Source organism: Nothobranchius furzeri, chromosome 17, assembly GCF_043380555.1.
Source record: "Nothobranchius furzeri strain GRZ-AD chromosome 17, NfurGRZ-RIMD1, whole genome shotgun sequence".
NCBI lineage: Eukaryota > Metazoa > Chordata > Actinopteri > Cyprinodontiformes > Nothobranchiidae > Nothobranchius > Nothobranchius furzeri.
Window position 1 is genome coordinate 46,500,314 of NC_091757.1, and position 26,216 is coordinate 46,526,529.

The following is a 26,216-nucleotide window of genomic DNA, read 5'->3' on the forward strand; positions in this document are numbered from 1 at the left end:
TCACAACTCGCCCCCCCCAAACAGTTTATCCCTTCGACAGGAAGTGGAGTAAACGTGAGGACGTTGATGTAACAGGATGCTCTGAGAGCAGCGAACAATGGCGCTGCACTGATACCAACGGCTTTTTCATCTCCTCCCGGGAAAAATGCGTCCTTTCAGATCAGCTCTGATAATACAATCCGCCTCACTTGCAGGCTTTGTTTTCCTCCCACAGCAAACAGAGCATTCATCAAAAAGCATCTGTGACCTAGAACATCAGAGAAGACATCATCTGGCCCCTTTAGAGCGCTCAGCTAAACCTCGGGTCTCCACATCTTAAAGTTCCACCACTTTTAGGCCACTAGAGGGCCAGTTAGCTGCAAGAAACATCAGAAAAAGAAATCTCTGAGAAAGAATTCAAACAAACTTGGCCTTCCCAAATGTGTGAAAAATGCATAATCAGATGTGTGGAAGACATTTTCTGCCAGAAACAATTTACTGCCTTGACTAAACACCAAAGTCAAAGACAATTGCATCTTTCTCTTCATATTTTGGTCAAACCTACAGGAGGATGTGAGGAACAAACACATTCCTGACGCTGTGGCATGTATTTATTGTGTGTTTGTGCACACGCCTGCCGCGGCCACAGCCGTAATTCAAGCGACAAAGCCGGTTGTTATTGTTGTTTGTTGCATTCTTCTCTGCGGCGATGCAGAAACCGATGTGGTCAGTGTCGAAACGCAAACCAGCTCTGGCCCCGGCTGGCTTCTGTCAATAGGAGCTGACATCTCAAGACATCTTGCCCAACATGCGATCCTAGGACTGTGTCAGCTCCGTTTCTTTCACAATCAGCACTGATTGCTCAATTAACACGGCAGCACTCACCACAGTTCCCATGTTGGCCTGGGGCTCCGCAATCTCCGCCTCTACGGAGCAAGAGGAAATTTTGCTCTTCTCCGCTGCACCTAAAAACACACGGCAACACAATAATTCAAATGAAAAAGGTGACAGCATCGTGCAAGTCTGTCCTGACGTGACCCGTGTTGTTTAAGTGTGTTCATGCATCCCGGGGCCTCGGACTCAGAGGGGGGCATCATGAATACCCGACAGCGGTAAGGAATGACAGGAATCCATGACTTGATCATAGATTGTACAGGAGATTGAATTTCTATAGTAACCATAGCAACAGACAGGCGTGTTTACCTGCATTTTAGGCGACACAGTCATGATGTCTTACTTTTCCTTTCAAAGCAGGAGAAAAGAAAGTTTAACCTTTATTTTAACGCCCTCATCAGGTCAAACTGCGTCAGTGCTCAGTCCCAAAAAGATACTGTCCTCCAGACGAGTCATGTTGATCATTTGCATTTTTAAGACGAATGGTTCACCCCAATGCAAAACTGATCATCATTTAACAAGCTGTGATGGCCAAATCCCAGCTCACCTTGCAGCTGCTCATCTCGGATCTGTCTGATGGCTGCCCGGATCACCTTCCTCTCCTCGTACTCTGTAGCAGAGCGGAGCTACAAGATCATGAAATACATGAATTAAATAAAGTGAAATGAAAGAAATGGTAACATAAATGATCTATAAAAACTCACCATTTTTGTGAGCTCTTCAGTGTCCTGGATCGTCTGAAGTTTTCGTGAAAGGACGTCTAATTTATCGCTGGATTCGGATCTGAGGAAACCAGAAGAGAAGCTTTCATTCCAAATGGGACGAATTCCAATATCATAACTGGGGCCTAGCCGGACCCTCATCTGAAACCTCCATTCATGTCAGCAAAAACAGAGTATGGAAGGAGTGATATGTGGAGATTTGAGATTAATGACACAAATCTGAATAATAAAGCCTGCTCTCATCCTCGTTTCTTCCAGTCTCGCATGTCTTCATTTCTCTGCTTGATTTACTCGCACGCTCCTTTAGTTCCCTCGTTATCCTGGTTTTTCCTTCGTTACCTGGTTTTAACAGCAGGGTGAGATTGGAATGCTTCACATTCCACTGCTAAAAGGCGCGTGAAAGCGAAGTGTGGGTACTCACTCGGATGTGCAACAGATGGTAGGATTTGTTTAGCAGCTCCAGCCAGGCACCTCTATTGTTTTTGTAACTCAAGTCATCTGAGAAAAGAGGTGACTGGGAACGATTATTAGGCCTTGCCGCTGTTCTTATGAGGATTCAGAGGCAGAAAATGGGAACAGAAGCAGATATTCCTGACATCAAATCCAAACAGCATCCCGGGATTCTGCTGTGGAGCTTTGAGTTTAAACTAACACCTACAATAAGGCACCAGAGATCGCTGATGAAAGAGGAAGTTTGGAGCATTTAAATGTTATGTTTATGTTTAATGTATGTGCTTTAATTTTTAAATTAAATAAGTTTGAAAGAAATGGAAAGATCAATAAATCAGAGCAGAAGTTGAAATCTGAGCAAGCTTTACAGATTTCTGAATACCACATTTAAAAAACACGCTGGATGAGCATTTTTATTTTGAAATATCAGAATGTTTAGTCAAAAAATGACTTTCACGGGAAACTTCAGGACTTTTTGACCTGATTGTCATTAACATAACCAGCATAAACGTGTTTACAGACAAAATAATGAGGTTGTGTTGGATGACAGCTGAGTTATTGGTTTATCTACATTCCTGGGCTGCATGACGAGAGGCGGGAATCGCTTATTTATGAGCTGGAAAAATACTCAGAAGGTTTTGAAAGATAAACCAAAGGCAACTGAACTTGAAACTGGGCAATTTATTGGAGCTGCAGTTTTTCCACTTCAACATTATCAGACTTTTCCACCTGAAGCCGAGTCATTCAGCATCTAGGATCTAGTTAGTTTGGAGAACTGTGCCTCACCTGTGCTGGTTCTCTTTGTCCTCCTGCTGATTGAGGCGCGTTGGTCGAAACCTCTTGCTGGCGAGGGCGGCCTCCATGTCCTCGATCTCCCTCCTCCTGAGCTCCCGGATGGCTGAACGGATGAGGCGTCTCTCATCCAGATCCACGGTTCCATCCAGCTGTTAGAAGGAGACAGGAAAAGCAGAGTGTGACGATGGATACCAGGGCAATAAAAGTGCTATCGCTCTGATTTGCCTTGCAAACACCAGAGACTTTGTAACTTACATTTGCATGATTTACCAGAGTCTTGGTGAAACTGAGGAAATGAGAACTAAACAGAAACAGGCAGAAGCCTGTTTTTGGTGTAAAATCTAAATCCAACCACCTTCAATTCTATCTTCTAAATCCTTGTTTGCATGAACTTCCGTTCAGGGAAAACTGAATATTCCAGCTTTTCTTTACCTCTAATATGACAGAACTAAACATCCTGGCCTTTTTCTTGCATGTGTGTCTGTTAGTTCACGGGTCAGCAGGGCAGACAGATGGTTTACAAGCTGATGATGAGTGATGCAACTTCCCTAATGAGACGACGAGACGTGGGTGAGAATAGAATAGAATAGAATGCCTTTATTGTCACTATACAGGTGTAAAGTGAGATACAGAGCATCTCCTACTCAGTGTAAAACAAACATACTCGGGGGGTGGGGGTGGGGGGTACAGTTCTGCAGCGCTATGTACATGTGGAAAGTAAGTGTTATATACAAATTATTGCACAGTATTGTTACAGTTCTGCAGCTCTATGTACATATGGACAGTAATGTTATGCATATACAATTATTGCACATGGAATTTGGTATCAATAGATAGTGGTGGTCAATGGAGGAAGTGGGAAGTGGGGGGCTGTGTTATCGGTGCATGCGTGAGTTCAGGGTGGTTATTGCTTTGGGGAAGAAACTGTTTTTGAGTCTGTGGGTTTTTGTATTAATGCACCTGTAGCGCTTCCCTGAGGGAAGCAGTCTGAACATGTTGAAGCCAGGGTGGGAGCTGTCCTTGATGATGTTTGTTGCCCTACTGAGGCAGCGGGAGGAATAAATGTCCATCATGGTGGGGAGAGGACAGCCGACGATCTTTTGTGCTGTCTTTACCACACTCTCAAGCTTCACTCTATCCGCCTTGGTGCAGCTGCCGTACCATACCGTGATGCAGTAGGTTAGCAGGCTCTCAATGGGCGAGCGGTAGAAGGTCAGCCGCAGGTCGGAGTTCAGTTTGTACTTCCTGAGGACTTTCAGGAAGTGCAGCCGCTGTTGGGCCTTCTTGATGACCGCTGAGATGTTTTCCGCCCAGGAGATTTCAGCAGAGATGAGGACACCAATGAACCGGAAGGTGTGGACCCTCTCCACACACTCCCCGTTGATGTAGAGGGGGGCCAAGTCGGTGCTGTGTCTCCTGAAGTCGACAATGAGCTCTTTGGTTTTCTTGGTGTTCAGGGACAGGTTGTGTTCTGAACACCATGCTGCCAACTTCAGGACTTCCTCTCTGTACTCTGCCTCATCTCCCTTCGAAATGAGTCCGACTACCGTGGTGTCATCAGCAAACTTGATGATGAGAGTGTTATTGTGGGTCGGACTGCAGTCGTGGGTGTACAGAGAATACAGGAGGGTGCTCAGCACACAGCCCTGTGGGGAGCCGGTGCTCAGTGTGCGAGTGGAGAAGAGATGAGGGCCGAGTCTCACAGTCTGGGGCCGGTTTGTGAGGAAATCCTTTATCCAGGCACATGTGAGAGGAGGGAGGCCAAGAGTGACCAGTTTGTTGATGAGGATGTCCGGGATGATTGTATTAAAGGCTGAGCTGTAGTCCACAAAGAGCATTCGGACATAGCTCTGCCGCTGCTCTAGGTGACTCAGCACAGCGTGGAGGGCTGTGGCGATGGCGTCTTCTGTGGATCTGTTTGCACGGTATGCAAACTGGTGGGGGTCGAATTCTGGGGGGAGGTGATCCTTTATGTGCTGAAGGAGTAGACTCTCAAAGGATTTCATGATTACCGGTGTGAGGGCCACAGGGCGGTAATCATTTTAGCTGGAGATGGGAGACTTCTTCGGTACTGGGAAGATTGTGGCTGATTTTAGACAGGACGGGATGGCTGCCTGTTCCAGTGAGAGGTTGAAGAGTCTGGTGAAGACGCAGCAGCAGCTGTTCCGAAGCTCAACCTGACATTTAGGTGTCTTCTCGTCTCCAGCAGGAGCTCGACTGCAGATTCAGACGTTGAAGTGGAGCACTTCAGACACCCACCGAGCTCCGTCGTCGCTCTGAGTGACTATTAGCTAAACGGTGTTCTTTTTCAGGTAAAAGAGGGGTAATTAAAGTGTGTACAAAGAACACCTGCAGACAGATGCAGATGAACGCTTTCATCACCAGGGGAAGGAGTGGGAGCCCCTCTCGTGTCATACGGGAGAATGATCTTTGCTTGAATCGACAGCAGTAACCTGTCACCACATGCAGAGACAAACGGCTGGGTTATACACTTTTACACACTTTGAGTTATAGTCAAAAGCTGCTGAGTCGAGGCACGTATCTGCATTTGCCAACTGCACTCTACTAAAGAGCTGCGTCGTGATTGGTTAAAAAGAGGGGTTCTGAAGTGCCCCGCAGTTGGGACCAGAGACAAATGAAGCAATGGAGGAGGGTCAATTTGTAAGACATGAAGAGGGCCAGCGGATTTGAGGCCTCGCTGTGGTTTGACCAAATATGCAACAAGAGCTCCGACGGTTCAGAAGTACTCGATGATACGCTGTAATTTGTGGAATTTTAAAGTGCTGAGCTGAGTAAAAATTAAAGAAATGAACCTCGGAGATGGCTGGAAGATGCATTAGGAGAAAACTGAAGCACTGTGGGCTTGTGATGACAATGTGGAGGAGAAGGAAATAAAACAGGAGGCTTGGAGTTGACTAAAAATGGGCAGAAAGAGCCCAGCCTCGTGCAGGTCATTCCTCACATTCCTGCTGATTCATAAGAAAAAAAGGTTGGTGAAATCTGGAGATTGGGATCTGGACAAGACAGAGATGACAGAATAACCAGGAGAGACTGATGTGTTTAATCATGGAGAAGGAATTAGTGAAAATGTCCCTCATTTTATCACACACACACACACACACACACACACTCACTCACTCAGGGGAGCTGTCTGTTACCACGCTGTCGAGCTCATTGCTGAGTAAACGCTGTGATGTGATTTTACAGCCTGTATCCTCGCTGCCAAGTTTTAGAGCTGACTGATTTATGTTTCATGACTGAAGGGTAACAGAAAGCCTCGAGGTTGGGCCTCCGCTCTCAAACAGAAACACTTAAGCTTGATCGGAGGCAGAGTTTCTCGCCTGTGCGCCACAAACGTCAGTCTGAACGTTCAACAAAATCACAAGGAGAAAAACCAGAAACCCCCCTAAAGAAGCGGCGACCCGCTGAGCTTTAAAAGTCACGATGCGAGGACGAGAGGAAAAATAATAACTTCTTTAACTTTCACTGAAAGGTTCAAATAAGCCAATCAGAGAGAAGCTGGCTACTTGCTCCTGTTTGGATTGGTTGGTAACGTTTGTGTGTTGAATTTAACCGACCAGGTGACACAACTCCAGGAAGCTTCGCGAAAAAGAGGAAAATAAAAGTCAACCAATGGAAACTAATGAGGCAGCAAACAGAACACACCTTACACCTGGATGTCTGCCAGGTAAAACAGAATAACCGTTAGAGACGGAAACATGTGCTTCAGCAGAGCACAAGGTCCATCCGACGGAATCAGCCGGCACGCCAAACTGACGATCCCCGTGTCTCCAGACAATAACAACTCTGTGACCCTGAGAGCAGCCGTTACAAGCAGACAGAGGACCTTTTCACACAGGCGCAAAAAAAAAAAAAAAATCTGGCATAAATATGTTTAACTGGAGAACATTCAGTCATCGAGACGTCGCAGTGAGCTGTCAGCACCTTTAATGATGGAGGAGAGTCATCACGCGGCCTCCTGACACACCTGGTGTTGGACAACCAGATGGAGATGGAGAACGATGAGAGATATCTGCGAGGATCAACTTAAATTTACCAGGAGACACAATGATGTAAGCACAAGAGACACGCAAAAATATGTTTTATTGTTTCACAAACAGGTTCCGACTTGCCTCAAGTTACGTTCAGCCAACTCATATGAAGACAAACCTGCAAAAGGAATGAGTCTGAAGCAGCTCAATCAATCAATCAGGGCCGATTAGAGAGCAGGCAGGGTTTCCCAGTAATCCCAACCAGCTGGTGACACACTCCGGAGGACAGAAACACCCTCTGCATTCTACAGACGCGTGTTTAAATGGGACGTTTAGAGCTGGAGGACGGGTTATTTTATTCTGTCAGATGTGGAAGCGGCATCGGGAATTCTTCACTGAGCTGCTGTTTGAGGTCAGAGTTTAAGAGGAAGAGCAAACCAAAGAAAAACCTGGAAGAAACGACGAACAAGTTCAGATGTGCCCCGGCTCATCTGTGTTGTGTGGTCTTTACTGGGGCGTTTATTCTCTGATTGATGTAAATAAAACACTCCCTATGTCCAACATCTGTCTCAAACTCAACGCAGGATTTTACTCTAGATCCGAGACCTGCTCCACACCCCGCTGTGGGTCGCGGTGCAGAGTTCTGAAGAATAATCAGACCGATTGTTTAAACTCTCAGAGAACCTTCGGGAGAACCGACTGTCGTCCTGAGAACCACGCTGAACCTGACAAACCTTTTTCTGCAGAAACTCTCCCATGAAAAACGGGAAGCATCGTGCTTGGCTGATTTTCTAGACGTGCTTCGCATTTGTCTCTGGCTTTTCGTGGAGAATCCTTGATGTTTTCTTGGCCGTCTGATTTAGACTGTTGCCTTTATTGAACATAAACCTTCACCTCGACCTGAAATCCTGAAAAGTTTCACTCAGGATCGTTTTATATTTGCATTCTATATTTTATCCAGAGTATCCTTCTGGTTCCCATCACATGTAGACACCTGCAGGATTCAAAAGGTCAGAAATTTTAGTCGGAGATCCAGTCGGGCTGTTCCTGAGCCCCCATTCAGTTATTATAGCTAAGAAGGATTATAACAAGGCTTTAATGAGATTTAAGTGTTGATGTGCTTCTGTCTGCTTTAAATCCAAAATATTTGTAAAACAAAATCTTAAAAAACGAAGATCGGCGTCGTGAACAAGAAGAATTCCAACATTTCAAAGCTCCACAGAAGGTGTCTCCTGTTGTGTTGCAGGTCACAAAGGTTGGGTCAAAAGCTGCAGCTTTCTGTGTGTGGAGGACTTTACCTTCCCACACACACCCACCAAGCCCTGTCTGGGAGCACACTGACCTCACTGGGCTGAACCCTGACCCTGTGACTCCCAGCGGGTGTGCTTGTGCTGTTTTTCTACTTACACATGTCCTCTTTAGGAGCCGGGACGCATCGGGCCCTGCACATGAGCTCCTAAGCTTTCATGAAATGTGACTTTGCGCATGTGCTTCCACGTGCATGAGTGGTGTTTTTGTGCATGAACTAAATTTCCAGAGCGGGCTAAGGTTAGGGAGCAGCCAGGCGGTAGATCGGATCAGTGTCTTAGTGTTTGCCCTTATAAGGAGACACGGGACACTCCTTACAGCTGCTACTGGAGAAACTGTACTCCTAGGGATGTAAATAAACAATCAGAACATGCCAAGAGGGTGAGAAAGGTCAAGAACACTTTACTGTCAAGGAAAAAAGCTCTGATATGAATCAGGTGGATGCCTGGAAATCGGTTTTCAGAACCTCAAGACCACAAAGCACACACACACGTGTGGAAAAATGGAAATATAATCAGGATATATGAGCGTGAGGGACACTTGGTTTCTCCGAGGAGGGAGTTTCATTCATCTCTCGGCTGTGAGATGAACAAAGAATCAAATTAAGGCTGAAGTTATTGTGCTGCACCGAGAAGACAGGGAAGAAGCGATCACATTAAACTCTGGCTCGGTGGGACGACACCCCCTCAGACCTGGGAAAACCTCGTCCCCCTTTACACTCGAGGTAGCAGACATAAAGAACTGACACATGGAGGAATGCATGTGGGTTAAAGGGGGGAGCCAATCATTAGCTAAGTCCCACTGGGCTGAAACGACAGATCGGAGCAACGCTTTGGTACAAATCAAACTTTACATGGGTCATCACAATATGTCCAATCTGATCCAAGCGGCCTGTCCAGGTCAGATGAAGCCCATTCAGAATAACGGTGACCCACATTTCAGAGCTGGGCTTGTGACGGGGTTTTATAAAAGCTAATGGGAAAGAAAAACGTTCTCCGTATAGTTTCCATCCTGAGCTGCTGTCAGACTAAAATTACTTTGTGATTTATGATCACGGATTAGTTCGACAGCATTTATCCTCGTTTTACACCCCCCCCCCCCCCATTTAAGGTTGGCAGAAGGTTTCCAACATTATAAATCAACATAATGTGAACCCAAAAAAGATGTTTTTCCATATTCTACATTACTCCTGATTAAACAATGCCAATAGGAATGTTATACATCTGTTAACAAGGATTTGACTCTTTTCTCCTATTAGATTTCCTTCAGAACCTTTTTATTCATTATCTTTATGGATTAACCCAACTTAATATTTAGTTAATTCATCTGTGCTTTAAAAATATGCATCAAAGGGACATATTAGGATTCTTTTTTCTAAAGTTATAGTAGTCCTATGGTTTATACAATACATTTTTTTAGCACAAAATCCCTCTCCCATAAAGCGATCTCGGCATTTTTATTCTTGAAAATTTTCAGTACCTTGCAGAATGAGTCATTTCCAGGCTCTTGTCACTTTAAGAAAACAAGATGGAGCTGGCCACGCCAACCCATCCCCCGCTCAGGTTGCTATAAGCTGAGAAGCTCCGACATCCAGGAGAGGTTTGGAGTAGAGCCACTGCTTCTCTGACAACAGATCTCTATGCAAGTTAGAGGTGGTTCTTTAGTAATTTCCCCGCTTGTGACATAACAATTGAGGACTTTGTTAAACGGCTTATTTTAGGCATATAATTGTAACGGAATGAAATGACTGTTTTCCACCTAAAAGTCATTTCCCCCTCTCCTCAGCAAGAACTTTTCATTCGACCATAAACCAAAACATCCGAAGTATAAAACTATGCCCATGTCATCTTAACACCAGTTCAAAGCGTTCTAGATTAGTTGACGGAGTGGCCAATCCGTAACTTTCCTCTTCAGCCGAAAGAACCAACGACAAGCTGGATAAAACCTGTTGCATTTTACCAACCAAGCAACGGTTCCTTTCAGAATAAAAGCTGAACTCATTGACCCTCCGGCCGGGTCCATCTGACGCTGTCAACCAACTGTCGCTTTTTACCTGGGGACAATCCAGAGACTAGTCTGTCGTACTGCTGACGCTGTTTCATCGGCTCAGGTACCGAAAGAGGGGTTCGAGGACCTGGCATTCTGGATCTGTGCGGAGGTCTTATTCTAAGGGTATGTGTAGAGCGACAAAATGGCGTCTTATGTGTTTATGAATCTCTGAATCAAAGCTTAGCGCGAAGACATCACCTTCACTCCCATCAGAACTAATCGTTTCTCCGGATTTGCTGGTTCTGAACAACGTTCCACACTACACCATTCTCCGTCTCACTTCACCTTAGTCACACCACACATTTAGTGTTTAAAGTTAGTCTAGTTTTAATTTGTTTAGTAATAAATCTTTAAACTTTTAAAACTTGACTCTCTTTCTTTTGTCTCCGAGTTAATACGAAGCTGTTACATAATCCCTGCAATGAAAAGTTCCAATCTTCTGGTTAAAAGTACCCAAAGATCCATAAGATTGATTTCATATGTATAATGGAATCTCATGTCTTATGGTTCATTAAATAACATGTATATTAAATTCTTACATAATTCCAAACATTGGTAGAAAACAGATGGATGGGTTTTTCATGTTTGGATTGTTTAGAGGCAGTGTAGACACACATGGCAGCACAAAAGGATGCAAAATGTGAGTTTTGCATAATATGTCCCATTTAAAAGTGCAAAACACCAGTGCAGATCATGGTAACATGAAAAGTTCAAATGTTAGATTTAGTTTTTTGCAGAACAAAACAAATGAATGAAACAGAAATAAACTGTAAATACTTTATTGCTAAATCACACCATGCATTTAGATGGAAAAATGCTAACGTTTTGTGGCTTTAATCTACGGCTCCAGGGACACTTCTGAGCTGAATTTGTTCCAAAATGACTCCTTTCATCCTCAAATGAGCTTCACTGTGTCTTTGTCCGACGCTTTTATGCCATTAAATCAATGTGACTTGTCCCAGCGATGGGGGGGCCGCTTTCGGGTTCACAAATCTGTTACAGTATGACAGATTTCAGCAGGAGAGAGTCATCATAAATTAAGTTACGAAAGACGATGAATGCTTGGATACAGCTGGTCTGTCAGCGAAAACAGCAGGTGCTAGAAAATGATGACTCCCCTCCGACTACGGATCAGTCTGATGGATCTGAAGCAGGCTTGGAAAACTTTTGGTTTTACCATGAAAGAGACAAAGGAGTCAGAGAGGAATAAAACACAGAATATAAGCTAAAGTTGTTCCGTTAGCTCCACGTCGGGAATAAAACCCCTCCAGTGTAACAATAACAGGACGGGCTGCGCTAAAAGCAGCAGATCTGCAGTATTCATCTCGGGAACGGCCCAAATTTAACAAGCGCAAGCAGGAAAACTAAACATCAACATCCGCCTGATGATGTTCAGGACCTCAGGAAATGCCTCTTCCCCGAGGGAGTCACAGAACAGCCATGGGGCTGATGACAGCTCGTCTGTTTGGTTTTTCCATTTTAACAAACATTTCTCAAGAAAGCTGAACGTTGCAGATTTATTAGTTTTAATGCACTGGTGATTGACAGACAGCTTAGAGCGTTTCTGATCAGCATAACTCCAAAAGATGATGACTGGATAAACATTTTTTCTTTATAGTTTTTGTTTTTAGTTTTTAACATGTCACAGGTACAGACCCGTCTCAGAAGCATCCTGCCTTGGTCTGCCTGAGTGTTCGTGGCAACCGGGTCTGGGGGTTTAAGATTTTGGCATCTGCCTGATAGATCCCGGTGGCTGCCTGGTGGGGTCTGGGTCCCTGGGCTCTGCTGGGTCCCCGGCGGGGGTGGTCGCCCCTGGGTCCCGGGCTCGGCCGGCTAGGCGGTGGGAGGCTGCGGGCGGGCCTGTGGGCTTGCCGCTGATGTCTCCCGGGACTCTGCCGGCTACTGGTTGTGGCCCCCCGGGGCGATCCTCTGTGCCTCTCGAGGGGGGCGGGGACCTTTCTGGTTGCAGTCTCCTTGGGGTTCCTGTGTTCTGGGGCAGCGCCTGGATCTCTGGGACTTGGAGCTCCCCCTGTCTCCTGCACATCTTTGGGGGGCGGATCTGTGGTCCCTCACACTCTCTGTGGGACGCTCCTATAGAGAAACCTTAAATAAACAAGCGCGTGTACACACAGGTGCTCTCAAAAGTATGGGCTTGGGCACGTTAAACACAGGTCTTAAGACTATGGTGGGCACTTAATGCACTGTGATTTATTATCGTGATTCTTCAGCTAAGCAATGTTGATTATATATTTCTTCATCAAGTTGATGCAGTGATAGCTAGATCTTGTTGTATTGTTGTTGTGTCCCATTTTTTTGCCCTTTTGCTTTTTTTTTGTCTTTTTCTGCAGGTCTAGAAGCAGACTCTTGTTCATTATTGTTTAATTTTGTGGAACCCCCCCCCCCCTCTCCCCCCCACCTTTTCTTTTCCTTTCTCTTTCACCTCTGTCTCCATGTCTGGTCGGAATTACAAAGCATTCAATAACAATAAAGTTTTAAGTATCAGGCGTGACATTAAAAGCAGACGCTTTGATGCTCCACCTGAGAGTAAATCTGTAAGGCTTGTTACCAGCATTCAGACATCAATTCTGCTTGCTTCACAGCCAGACAGGATACGGTAAATAAAAAAAAAGCATCCTGCAACCATCTGGGTGGCAAATTATTAAATGTGAAATAATTTTTTAATCAGAAACAAACAGATTTAAGATTTCAGTCAACTCTCTGTCCAACTAAGTGGCACCAAGGTGCTGTCGAACAAGGAGAAGCAAAGAAAAGAGTCCACCTTTTAATCTTTTATCCAGATCATTTCCAAAGGGCAGAATGATGGAGCAGACAGACAGATCAGACTCTGCTGGATCACTTGGAGCACAGACGATGAGAGCCGTGGAGCTGCTGGAGCAGGCTCGGGTCTGATTTAAGCTGCTGGTGGCTCTTTATAAAGCTGTAACACTGACCTACCATCGTAGTTAAGATCAAATCTTAAATTCTCTGATTTTTTAAAGCACAGCAGCAATAAAGTACAATAACGTTTGAGTTGGTTTGTGTAGGATCAAACATGCAAACACAATTTCTGAAGAAAATTCTGCAGCTGAAGGTGGTGAAAATGAGAAAAATAGATTTCATTTAGAGGTGTGGTTTACTGAAAAACCCTTTTTAATCTTTCTGATTATAATCTGTCACAGTTTTTCATCCAGGCTGAAAATGAAAATAGTCTCCTACACCAATCTCCTGCGATAGCTTCTGATAGAAAACAGACGAATGAAATGTTAGGATTTGAAAATCCTCACATATCTATGTCACACTGTGAATTTGCATTCATGGCCATGCCCATCTTGGCTCTGACCCACCCACAGAAAGGATTTTTGTTGCAGCAAGGAGAGAGCAAAGAGGTGTTTCTCAATGTCAAGGAGATGTCTTGCGTGGCCAGGCGCCTTGTTTACAAGAACACCGTCCTTCCTTCGTCAAAGAAACGGTTAAATGGAACAGAATTGCATCACGTGACAGGTATGGCAATGTTATGTTTTATACATATAAGTTTCAATATAAATATATAACGAGACTTTTACTTTTTAAATTGTGTATACATTGGTTAAATTCAATATGTAAGACAGTTACTACCTGCTAGCCACCAATACTGCAACTACTAAGCAGCTAACTAACCATAGATAACTGATTTCGATATTTTACAAAAATCTTCAGATATCAACCTGATAGCTACAATTAGTTGACTTACATTTAAACTGGAAATTTGCCCCCGTAGTAGTTGCTGGCTTCTGATTCGCCATCCTTTTGAAAATACTGTGCTGTCTGCTGGGAAATTTTTGACCACGGCCAGGCTACAAAGCACCTCCCGTGCATCCTTGCTCAGCTAGCTAAACGGCTAACAAACGGAGAACAGACACCTCGGTAGAACATGAACATTGGAACACGCCTTGGTAAGGTTCCTTAGCATTGAGAAAAAAAAACACCCAGTGCCTTCGTGATAGTGACTTGCAACATGGCTGAACTCATTCTGTCAGCCAATCAGAGGCAAGATGTGCGCATTTCATTAATAACAATGAGTAATCCTACTGTTTTCAGCCCCAACAACTTCTGCATCTAAGAACAGGAGCATCATAGCTTTTGTTAATGACTTAAATTAACAAAAGGCATTGATTTACACTTAAAAAAACAATGCAAATTCATTGAATTAATGAGTAAACCACACCTTCAATATACAATGTGATTTAACTGTGCAGCTTGAGACCTTAGAGTATTTTTCTGATGATGATGCACCTATTTTGACACTTATATTTGTTATCCAATTGCTACTTGTCAACAGCAGCAGTAATGTGCAACTTTTGACCATTTAATAAACACAAATGCACATCAAACCCACAGATGCACAATCATCTTCTCAGGGTGCGCTCAAGTTTCACATCTTAACGGTCCTAAAATCCATCTCAAGTCTTGTAAAATGAAACCACTCGGACTGAACTGTTGTTCTGTTGAAACAAACCACTTAAAAGCCAAAAAAATAGATGTGTTTTTTCTTCTCCCCTGCCCCATTTAAAGGAAAAAATAATGGCTATTTGTAACAGAATCCAGGAACAAAAGTTTCCATTTGTATAAAAAAACTGCTTTTATTATCTCTCTGCTGCCTGGTCATTTGTTTGGATATTTGCTGACAAAGGAGCAGCTGAAACGTGCAGCCTGCAAGGGTGCAGATAACTTGCGGTATGTCGGTTTACAGAAAACTGATAAAAGTCAGTGTCTTTGTTTTAATAACCATTAGAGGAAATGGCAAAACACCAACTCTTCCAACAAAAAACACATGCATTTATATGTGGAAGTTGTTTAAGGTGAATCTGAGGGCTTCGCTAAAATAAGCTCATTCTCCGACTGTGACCATTGGGTTCTTGTCTGAACACAAGAGAGTCTGAAGTCATAAGACAAAGACCCAGGGGTCCCATTCATCAGCCAAACTGGATCACGGAGAGAACGTGACCTTTTTAAAAACATGTGAATGCTTGTTGCTCACCAGGGAGAAAGGACGGTCACTGGGAAGACTCATCAGCACAGCAGGAACCACACACAGTCATGCACTCATGCAGATGTGGAGGTGAATTTTTTCTGAGATAATTAGAGGGAAGATCACGGCGCCGCCAACAGTCAGGAGTCTTTTTCAGAGTTAAGTAGGTTGATGCACCTGTCCCACAGCCAACAGACACCTGCAAACCAAACTGGTCCAGCAGGTGTCTGACACAGATTCAGCTGATAACCTCGCCTGTCAAGTCTTAATCATCTGATCTGTTGGGTAACGACTCAGTCTGCTCAGGAGAACCTCTCAGGACCAACATCCTACTATCCTACCAGCCCCTTCCCACAAAAAAAAATAATTATTTCTGGTGATGCATAAATAAATGTCAGGAGAAAAGAAAAAGCTCCTCCTGGTTGCTATGGAGGGGATTATATAGGCATAATAAAGGGTGCTTGGGCTGTGAATAGAAGAGCAGAGATGGGATTAGCAGCGTTAGAGGCCGCCATCTGACCTTCTGACTGTTAAGTTCATTAAGATCAGCACAAGAGTGGAGTTTGTGTTCATTGCCCAACTGTTGTTTAATGGCAGCCCCTCCACCCGCCTTTACAACCGGCTTAATCAAGCTTACTGTCCTGAAAAACAAGCCTCAAACATCACCAGAACACCACGTTTCAGTTCCTAAAAATGGCACAACACAGTATTCTGATTTGTATTTCACCACAATGAAATGTAAACTTCTGCTGTGGGTTTGTTTCCCTTTGAGAAGATCACCGTGGAAAACTCTGACACTCCAGTCACCACGAGCATCATCAGTGAAAGTGTGGGATCTGGGTGGCCTTAAAGCTCCTGCGCCGGCAGACAAACGAGACATTTCCAATCTTGTCCAGTAGGACAGAGGGACAATGAAAACAGTTTTTAAAAGTGACTAAACCATCTGCGTGATGTGCATTTTGCTCTTTGTCTCTGGACAACAGCAGCTTTTTACTGCAACTTTTTTGCAGAAGTGAAGACGAGGATGAATACTTCCCCCTCAGTAAGCTCAAATTTATTTATTTCACATAAATATTTTAAAAGTGATTTTCTAACACAAAAAAAAATGAAGCTGAAACTACAAAACAAAAATCCACAATGATGTTCTCACTCTCTGAACAACACCTGAGCGTTTCCTCCTTTAGTTTAACCCATTCTTTTCTGTTTTGCTCCTACAAACACACAAAAGCCTGATAAGTCATGGAAGACAAGTCATTGTGCAACTGTCACTGGAGGTAAAAGTTTATCCTTTAGCGTGATTTGTGAGAAGACAAGATCTTAGTCAAACAGACCCAGAGTTAGGGGAAATTGTGGTTCAAATAGTGTCACACGGGTCAAATAAACATCACATTTCTACCATGACTGGTCCCAGAGTAAACAACCGTCACTCTAATGTTGTGTTTGTTGATCTTCAGGAACTGCAACAAACAATAAATGAGGTTTTCTACCTAAAATGAGTAAAAGTTAAAGTAATCCAAGAGCTGGTAGACTGAGAATAACTTTCAAAAGCTGACAAAAAGCACAAAGTAGTCATAAAATGACTTCTGCTTGTGTTTTATTGCAATTATGACTCATATTTACGTCTCATGTTTCAGACAAATGACCCATTAGTTGTGTGTGATTCAAATAAATCACAATGTGTCTGGATGAGGACAGGATGACTCACAATTGTAAACATGTCTGTTTCATCCTACTGTACGTGTTACAGCCTCACCTTCCTCCACCACAGGAAACAATTAGATTATGACTGATAGCCAGAAGATGTTACAGCTTCCACATGTTTCTAATTCCTCTGCTATTTTAAACGCAGAAATGCACTTTTGTTATTAAATCATCCATGCTATCGTTCAGTTTGTGTGAAATGGTTCCATTGACACTTTGTTATTGAGACATTGGAGACTGAGAGTGCAGACATGAGTAAGTAAAGCTCTGTATGAAAGCAGGTCATCCTTCAGGATTATCGCTAATACTCTGCACATCCTACCTGCCTCTCAAGTATGTTAATTAAAGGAGAAGCTACCAAAGAGGTTCAAAATGCTATTTTCGTGTTAAAGCGGGATTTTATTCAGCTTGCTGTTCATAGTCACGTGTATAGTTGCAAATACAGTTTATTATAGCGAATTTAAATAAAAACATTTCCTTTTAAGGAAGTCAAATAGCTCTACTGAAAACTATTTCTTGTGGTAAATTAAAGCTCACCAAAGCTCGGAGAGCGGGCTCGTCCAGCGCTGAGTAAGTCTCCTGGGACATCTTAACCAGCTGGGTTCAGGTGAGACGAGAAGGTCTGGATGGATGGAGTCTCGCGGTGAAGTGGTTCCCCGGTCAAAAGCGTGAGTCACCTGCAGCGCTCGTGTATGTCGTTTTGTTTTTAACGAGGATTTTTCATTTTCTGCTCACCTTCAACGTAAAAAAAGTAACTTTTGTTACGCCGGTGTCCCGTCGGTGAAGAGCATTTTTCGTGGCGGTCTCCAAAGTACCAATGAAAACAGAAACAAGTCCACAAGAGGACGTTGGCAGCTTTTTGAACTGAGAATTCCCACTGAAAGCTGAAGCTCCGCCCCTCTCTATCCAAGCGGCTGCTCCCGGTGTTCATTCGGAAAGCGCCGCTGTGTGGGCGGAAGCGAAACCGCGTCCAAATAAGGAAGGCTATTAGTGCCACTGGTGGTCATCCAAGATATGTCATAAGATTTTCATGAAGCAGAATTAATGTCGATGAGCAAACCCCATTTCTATTCAATCATAGATTTTCAAACTGTCAGTTATGTCAGAATACAATTTTTTTTCTCGAATAGAATAGACTTTATTGATCCCACAGTGGGGGAATTCACTTGTTACAGCATCACAAACACTTAACATAATTTGAAGAAAAATAATAAGAAAATAATTTTATTATTGGATGTAAAAAGAAGTAAAATTCAGAAACTTTTTTCCTTGCAAAATTACACTGGACAAGACCAACAGTGGGTAAAATTAGCTAAATAAAGTTGGCAAATGTTTATGTCAAAACCTTTATTTAATTTGGTCACACAAAAATATTGCTATTTTTTAATTTATCTAACATGTTTAAGAAAATATTAAATTTGTTAAAAGAGCATGTCTGCCGAGATTTGCATGCCCTGTCATCACAACCGCAAATTGAGGTAGTTAAGGATTAGAATTATGAGCAACAAGGCTATTTTTAATAGATTTTTAATATGAATGTTTCTAATCCATGTTTCTCCTAAAAAGGTTTTATTTTTGACTAAAAATATAATGAAATAATGATATAATTTACGTTTTTGTAAGGAAGCACACAGATAATAAACATGTTAATATTACAAATGTACAAATCTGCCTCATTACTCATATTTCTAATCGTTTCCATTCTCAACAGTAGGTTGGATGCGCCTTCCCACAACAGGGTACGCAAATCTCAGCAGGCATGCTTTTTTTTGGAACAACACCTGTCCAAATTAGTGACCACAATAAGATCTACTTACTTTGCGGTCTCATTTCCCTTCTAAAAATATGAAAAAACAGTTTAGTTTTCAAGACTTGATATAAGATGTATGTCAGACCTTTGACAGCTTTAACATGTGATGCATTTTCTGCAGCATCACCCTAAAAATATAATAAATAATTTAAATAGCATCAAAAAGTTAATTAGGATTAATTTTAAAAAATGCCAACAGTTGTGTCAACTCAACTCTTAGAACAAATAGATGCTGTACCTTGTAAAACTGAAGTGGAATAGATGTAAAAAGAGAAGAAACTAAACTAATAATATCCTTAATTAATGCTTTAATTATCACACAAGACAAGGAGCACCGCATCAGTTGTTCAACAGAAGCATTGAGCGGCGCAACGAAAGCCCAATTTAACATGACAACAAACGTTCTCACAGATAAGCTGCAGCTGTTTAGGGTCACCGATAATAAAAGAAGGAAAATAATAATTAATCAGCTGCAGCTGCACAATTAATATGGATTACTGATGTGTTACAAACAAAAATACACAAACAATAAAACCACTTAGTCAACCTAAGGTCCAAACAGAATACACTTTGCTTTAAAACATGTTAAAAGAATGTCACAATCGGATCAAGAGGTTACAATTATAAAGAAAAATAAACATTACTACACTGTTACACAATAATAATAATAATAATAATAATAATAATAATGATGATGATAATAATAATAATAATAATAATAATAATAATAATAATAATAATAATAATAATAATAATAATAATAAAGACTAATAGTTAAAGTAATCAAATTGTAAAAATGCTGAGAAATGTTAGTTTCAATTACTTTGGGGGGGGGGGGGTCCAAGAAGCACAACTGCCTTAAATCTGTTCCTCCAGCCCTTTTTAAACTAAAATAAAAATAAAAGTGCTTCGTGTTAAATAGAAATGAAAAACCTTTGAAGGACAAAGGGATAACCTGAAGGAACCTACAATCAAGAGTGGAAACAAAAATAAAACAACGATCTTGGCATCATGATATGAATAAGACTCAATAAATCCACACAATTAAAGTCATGTTTTTGATGTTTTCAGTGTTTTCAATGAGCTACGACTTTACGGTAACAAAATATCATAAATTAAACTGGTTAGGTCAGACTGAATATTACAAATGTCAGGATTTGGAAACTAAGCAGAATCTGTAGAATAAAATCAACTTGCTTAAGACATTAATAGTAAAATTTATCAGAATATAAACTGTAAGATATTAAAGTTCCCACAGGCACTTAGTTATACTTCTAATAAAAATGTGCAAAAAATATGAAGCAGAAGAGGTGGGTTTAGATTTTTTTACCCTTTAGATCCATTTTCTCACTCCTCGTTTTCCTGCTCATCATTCTGGTTCTTGGGAAGCAAAAACAGAAAAAATGCTTTTAAAAACTAAATATTTTTACAGGCAAAGAAAATGTAACTCTGAAAATAAAAATAATTATACCTTAGTTAATGGGTTCCCTCTGCTACTGCTCCCTTCTTTGTTTTCTGGGCTGTGAGGTCTGATAGACAATAAAAAATAAAATCATAGAATAAACAAAGGTATTTACAATAAACTAAATAAATAAATTCAAAAAAAGGCACGTTTTATTTGTTTTTACACTTTTACTGATGCAGAACCAGGCCTCTCAGAGTCATAGGGAAAGAAATGCGCTCCCCCCTGCTGAGCTCTGGGTTTTATAGAATCGTCACAGTTGGACGTCTTCATTGGATCTGGAAGTCCAACGTCTCTCTGCCACATTGGTCGGCTTTGATCTGACGCTGTGTCCCGAAAAATATCAAAATCGTCATGCAAGACGTCAGCTGTGTGAAAAAAAGAAAAGAAAAGGTTGTGTGTGTGTGAGTGTAAATAACAACATTGGAGAAGAGTTTGTGCAATAGCTTCCTTTAAGGGGTTTTGTGTATCTGCTTCTTTCATAAATACCTCATTAAAAGTGTTTTACCTTGGTGTTTTATTCTTCTCGGAAACTCTGCAGATTTCCATCCACAGGAGTCTTTGCTGGGGCTCACGGGTCTTCTGATGGATGCCTGTGCTCTGTTATTCAGGTGCTTAGCCAGATCAGGGTGCATGTCACATTTATCCTAGATATCAAATGAGTAAAAGACAAGAAGATAATACAAAACTGATTATGCACACACAGGTTCTAGTCATCCTTGTATTATTTTGCATGCAGGTGAGTTTAGTTTTTATTATTTTATGTGTTGCTCTTGTCCAGATGAACAAGAATTAAGTTAAAGGAGAAACTTTTTTCAGATGTAAAAACAAATTTACTTTTACAGACACATCAGAGTTGATTTGACAACACGAGCCGCCTGACTGGTCACACACACCTGATGATGAAACACCACAGATTCCTCTAGTGCCACGCCACAGAATTCACATGGAATAACCACATCGCCCACTAGTGGACTGGCTGGAGGGCTGTAGGAGGCAGGTGAGATGGACTGAGGAAAGGTGGGAATGTTAGACGCAAGTGTGTTAGGAATGTTCTGCATTGGTCCTAAAGTATTCTGGCTCATCCTGCCCTCCTTAGATGGAGAAGACGGCTGCTTGCTAAAAGAAGCAAAGGCAGAGGCGGGACTGCATCCAGTCTGAAATAAAGTAAATGCAAATAGAAAGTCCGAATTCTGTGTTTAATATGCTAAATGTTCATTTTTTATATCAGAATGAGAATGTGTTCAATAGGGATTCTCAAACCTCGTGCAAAATAAGGTCATCTTCAGGAAACAGCTTGCCACAGAACTCACAAGGCAGCATGGTGTCTGGGAAAACAGTTTTAACAGATAAACCGACAGCAGGGTGACGTGATGTGCTGTGATCTACACTATTTTACCTGTCTGACTGCTGGCCTGGACAGCACTCGTGTTTGTCCCTCCACTGAAGACTGGATGGTTGTAGTTGGACTCAGAAAGTGAAGATTTTACAGATGTGTTGGACTTCTCGATCTTTTGGTCCCAGGGATCACGCCACACGTTCCCCTCAGCGCCTCCAGCCACTGAGTCTCCATCACACTGCAGGCTGAGAGCCAACATGTAGTCGAGACCTGATGAATCCTCGTCCTCTGTGCATGCGTTTGGTAGCCATGCTCTGCTGCTTCCACTCAGAAAATCACTCTGCTCCAAGACTAAAAAATATAATCACACAAACATTTCAGAAAATACAAGTTTACATGCCGACTGATACTCTTGAATTAAAACACACTCACAGCGGCTAAATGATGTTTTCTGAGAAGCATTCTTCCCGTCTCCAGAGGGCAGAAATCCTCTTGAAGGGTTGAAACCTGGGGGTTCAAATGGTTGAGGAAAGCATTGCTGTTCTGCTGCACTGATGTTATTATTTTTAAAACCTCTGTCTTGGGTTCTCAGGAGATTTCGGATGGAGTGTGTTTCAAGCCACGCATCTGAAGGTGGTTGCTCTGCTTGACTGCAACTCGTCTTGCTGTTGTTTCTCTCTTGGGGCGGTGTGAGGCTTCCACATATGACTGAGTGCACGGTTTGTTCTCGTAGCATCACGTTGCAATTGCATTGTGGGCAAGGCTCGGTGCGCGCTCCACAATAATCCTCGTGCTCTTTGGACTGACCGAAAACAAGCTCCAGTTCGCAGTACTGGCATGGGACGAGCCGCTGAAGACACTCAGAGCTCTGCAAAACAGACAGACAATAGAAATATGAAGGTTAAATAGAAGAAGCCAGTGTTTTACAGCTTCTTCCTGCAGTTAAATAACATTTTCCACAGTTTCCACAACCCTTTGGCTGAGTAGCAATATGGTATGTAGGACATTAATCTTCACTGTACCTGATGTACATCTAGAAAATTCTTCTCAATCTTCAATCCACACTTGCACATAATCTGAAGCAAAAGATTAAAAAAATGTTTGAAGTAACAAACTAGAGGTTGACCAATATTGTTTGTTCTATAACCAATGCCGATATGTAGGACACGGTCAGCCGATGGCCAATATGTACTGCCGATTTTCATGGCTGATATCCAGAAGATATCCACCTTATTTTCATACTAAAATGTTCCTAACAACATCAGTTGATGCACAAACCTTCTGAAGCTGAACCGGTTTATGAACTCTGAATTTAACTAAGTGCTCAATCTTAACTTTGTGCACTGCTCAGTGTTAAAAATAAAGTTAACTTAGAGCATTTATTATGCAGATGTTTTTAGTGAACGTAAAAACACATTTAAATTAAATTTTGCAACACCACGAGCTGCCCGAGGATGCGCCTAACTTTGAATCGGCTCTACTTAGGACAAATATCGGCCGATGCCAATACATTAAAAAAAACTGTAAATATTGGCCCGATATATCGGTCTTACCCCCTAGTAATAATCATACAGTTTCAGTATGATGTTGCTTTCTAATTAGTGGTTTTCATTGGAAATTAAGCTACTGTTGGCTTGATGGGTAATTCACGCAGAAAATTACTTGGGAAGTAAAAAAAATCTCAGATAAAATTCCCCATACTGTAAATGTATACAAGGCTACCCTATCAGGACTATTAGTGACTCTCAGAAAAAGACACAAAGAAAACATTTTTGTTAAATCCTTGTTTTTTTTTAAGGTTAAGACCTTCAGTAATAAATACAAACATGTCACATGTCGATGTATATTGTGATATTAATGTAAATTGGTTACATCATTAACATTATGATATTATTATATTCTATAACGTGAAGGTTTTAGATGTTTTGTTCAGATGTACCCGAGTGTGCTCTTGAATCTTGTGCTCCAGAAGATCTGAGTGAGGCACCGGCTCCTGGCACACGTCACAGAGGGCGATGTTTCTTCGACAGTGAATCTCATGGGTGGTAAAATTTGCCTCAGGAATGTCTCTCTTACTAAACAAAACAACAACAGATTTGATTTAAAACAAACATACATATAGGCTATGAAATACATTAATGATCATAAGATATAGTCATACTTACCAATTACCACAAAAGAGTGTGTTTTCATCTGCCATGACTGTCCTAAAGGCTGTAAACTAAAAAGCAGAATTATTAATCACACAAACCAGCTTTTCAGGGTAAACTGGTTTTAAAGAAGCTACGTTTAGTATTAGATAGTAATTAAACATTATTTGATGCTGCATCAGATGTGAAACGTTGAATCAGTTAATTCAGCTGTTTGTATTTAGTGTCAGAGCGCTAATGAGCTGCTTGTTTTAATTCATGGGAAAAATGCTCCGTGAGTGTACAATGCAGATGTCTGACTCAGCAAATGAAACTGCGCTTTCGCTTTACTCGATCATTATTTAAAAGGAATGTAACTAATGCTAGCAGATAGAAAACGGTCCATAATAAAGCGGTGATTCTTTGTTAGATGATCAACAAACACTTTAACGACTTCAGAGTTATAATAGCTTCATTGTCTTTAGCTAAAATCCAACAGTTAACAAAGCAGCAACAAAGCCGCTAAGCTAGCGAAACTGAAGGATTCGAGACTTCTTCCCACAAGAACACAAAATACGGTCATTTTGAGGTTACCAGTGGCCAAGTAGTAAATTTTAACAAACGACAGAAGACTTCCTGACGAGAACTCGAGTGGAAAAACTGTTCGTTCCTCGGTCTTTCCGCTAGAGAAAATCTAAACCCAGTGTATTGTCTTTCAGGGTGCAGCATTGGCATCAGAACAGTCAAACCAAACTTTATAACAACAATGTAAAATAATGTTAATGGGTTAAAAGACAATTGATTTGAATGTGAAGTTGTATCTAAAAATTACTCAGCCATGATTTTTAAAGAGTTTAAGATAAAATTTTCCTGTAAACCCTAACTCAGGGAAAAACAATTTGTCCACGCTCCAATTTGATTGGTTGGGTAAAAGCAGTGCGCCATGAAATGTTTCGGGTGATACCGATGCTCCCCAAATATTCGTTCCTCTAAAAATTTGTCATGATTATTCGAGAATGCTTTAAAATATACTTTACAGCTTAAAAATGCTGTAGTAATCTATACACAGTGTATATGATACTTTAATTTTTTAGGAACAAATAGCAAATTACTGCTGCCACTTCCCATTTTAAAGAACAATGTGTCAGCTTCATAGTCCTAGAAATCCAGAAAAAATATTTTTCTGAGATTTCCAAGTTACATTCTCCCCATCACAGAGTCTTATTTGAAACCATACTGCTTTTGGTGATCTTTTTTAGTAAAGCTTGTAAAAACTTTCTCAAGATTAAATGAGCCTGTGACTGAACCACCATCAGCTGAAGGTCTCCAGATGATGTAGTTTATGGGGGGCCACTTGTAAATTCATAATTTAACAGCAGTATTTATGGTTACATAGCCTATCATAAGGAAAAAATGGGAGTAAAATTTCAAAATTAAATTTTCAACATTTTATTCATGCATTTATAAATGTTAAAAGTTTCTAACAAAACATTTAGTTAGCAAGCAAAATATTTAGTTTTACAAACTAAATACTTAGGCCAGATCTAAATATTTAGTTTGTAAAATCATTATTTAATTTACTAACTAAATATTCAATTTGGAACTAAATGTTTAGTTTACAAACTAATTTTTTAGCTTCTAATTAAATATTTATCTTCCAAAATTAATATTTAGATCCCAGTTAAATATTGTTTTGGAGCTAAACCTAATATTGATTTTGCACAAATGTTATGATGTAAATATTTTTGGGGCAAATTAATATTTACACAAACACAAATGTTGGCGATTCTATGAGTTTTGCACTACTAGCTCTTAAAGCAGCTTTTGACACAATGGACTGAAATGATCAATGTCTGGAGTAGTGGAGCGGTTTAGATGGTTTATTTTTTGCTTTAGCCTTGTTGATCTTGTGTCATCCTCTGTTCCTTTCCTGTGGGGTACCACAAGGTTCAGTTTTAGGAGACCATTCCTTTCTCTCTATATCCTTACACCGCAGCAGGTCCCTGAGGTCCAGTGATCAAAGCCTACTGGTTGTGCAGCGCACCAGGCTAAAAACGAAAGATGACAGATCTTTTGATGCTGTGGTCCCCAGACTCTGGAAGTCTCTCCCCCTGAGCCTGAGATCAGTGGACTCAGTGGTCTCCTTCAAAAAGCAGCTGAAAACTCATTTGTTCAAGCTGGCTTTTGCATGACCTTCGTCACCACCCTTTCCTTATTCTGCTCTTTCTACTTATTCCGCGATCCACTGATTTCCAAATGTGGAAAGAGTACTTCCGGGTTGAGACTAATTTTAGAGCCGCATTGTGGGGGCTTGGTTCCAACCCAAGCCCCCACAATGCGGCTTTAAAATTAAGTCCAACCCGGAAGTAAGAAAAATTGCAGTTCCACCCTCATCCGCTGGGGGCTGGTGTCAGAAGCGAGCAAATCCTCATTGACTCCCATGTTAAAAATGCCAATTTCACAGCAGAAATATACATGTTTACAGCCTGGTACCAAAACATGTTTTTTGTTTAAATTATCTTGCTTACACTCACGACAACTCTGAGGGGGGTGAATTTTTTTTCTCACTCTTCTGTTT

The 26,216-nt window shown here is 41.5% G+C and overlaps 2 protein-coding genes across 8 annotated transcripts in view; both read right to left on the reverse strand.

Moving 5' to 3' along the window:
- The window catches only part of smtnb (smoothelin b), a 41,632-nt gene extending 23,951 nt beyond the window's left edge, over positions 1-17,681 (reverse strand). For 5 of the 6 annotated variants that reach the window (XM_070546113.1, XM_070546114.1, XM_070546112.1 and 2 more), the window contains exons 1-5: positions 5,190-5,271; positions 2,832-2,989; positions 1,578-1,656; positions 1,421-1,499; positions 865-944 (exon numbers count right to left, since the gene is read on the reverse strand). In XM_070546113.1, coding sequence (XP_070402214.1) covers positions 865-944; positions 1,421-1,499; positions 1,578-1,656; positions 2,832-2,989; positions 5,190-5,255 — 462 coding nt within the window. In that variant the 5' untranslated portion in view covers positions 5,256-5,271. Of the gene's footprint in view, positions 1-864; positions 945-1,420; positions 1,500-1,577; positions 1,657-2,831; positions 2,990-5,189; positions 5,272-17,435 lie in introns of those variants that run through there. The other variant, XM_054731709.2, reaches the window with a different exon arrangement.
- A 1,846-nt stretch (positions 17,682-19,527) lies between these two features.
- On the reverse strand, positions 19,528-24,382 carry trafd1 (TRAF-type zinc finger domain containing 1). 2 transcript variants are annotated; one of them, XM_054731740.2, is made up of 13 exons: positions 24,233-24,382; positions 23,675-23,730; positions 23,449-23,584; positions 22,532-22,585; positions 21,942-22,377; positions 21,570-21,860; positions 21,434-21,498; positions 21,067-21,327; positions 20,679-20,817; positions 20,337-20,538; positions 20,180-20,237; positions 20,039-20,088; positions 19,528-19,673 (listed from the first exon to the last, which is right to left on the reverse strand). In XM_054731740.2, exons 1-12 carry the CDS (start codon positions 24,371-24,373, stop codon positions 20,056-20,058), a joined length of 1,872 nt encoding a protein of 623 aa, XP_054587715.2. In that variant the 5' UTR covers positions 24,374-24,382; the 3' UTR covers positions 19,528-19,673; positions 20,039-20,055. The 2 variants fall into 2 exon arrangements, with proteins under 2 accessions (XP_054587715.2, XP_015828534.3); XM_015973048.3 differs by lacking the exons at positions 19,528-19,673; positions 22,532-22,585 and having other exon boundaries at positions 19,832-20,088.
- Positions 24,383-26,216: the final 1,834 nt, after the last annotated feature.

Excerpts from the sequence above, each read along its gene's own strand:
- trafd1 (XM_054731740.2), bottom strand. The coding sequence starts at position 24,373 with ATGCCAATGCTGCACCCTGAAAGACAATACACTGGGTTTAGATTTTCT. Across the intron at positions 23,731-24,232 it reads AATTTACTACTTGGCCACTG|TTTACAGCCTTTAGGACAGT; the intron begins GTAACCTCAAAA and ends TCTGCTTTTTAG. Across the intron at positions 20,818-21,066 it reads CTGTGGTGTTTCATCATCAG|GATAAATGTGACATGCACCC; the intron begins GTGTGTGTGACC and ends TTTGATATCTAG.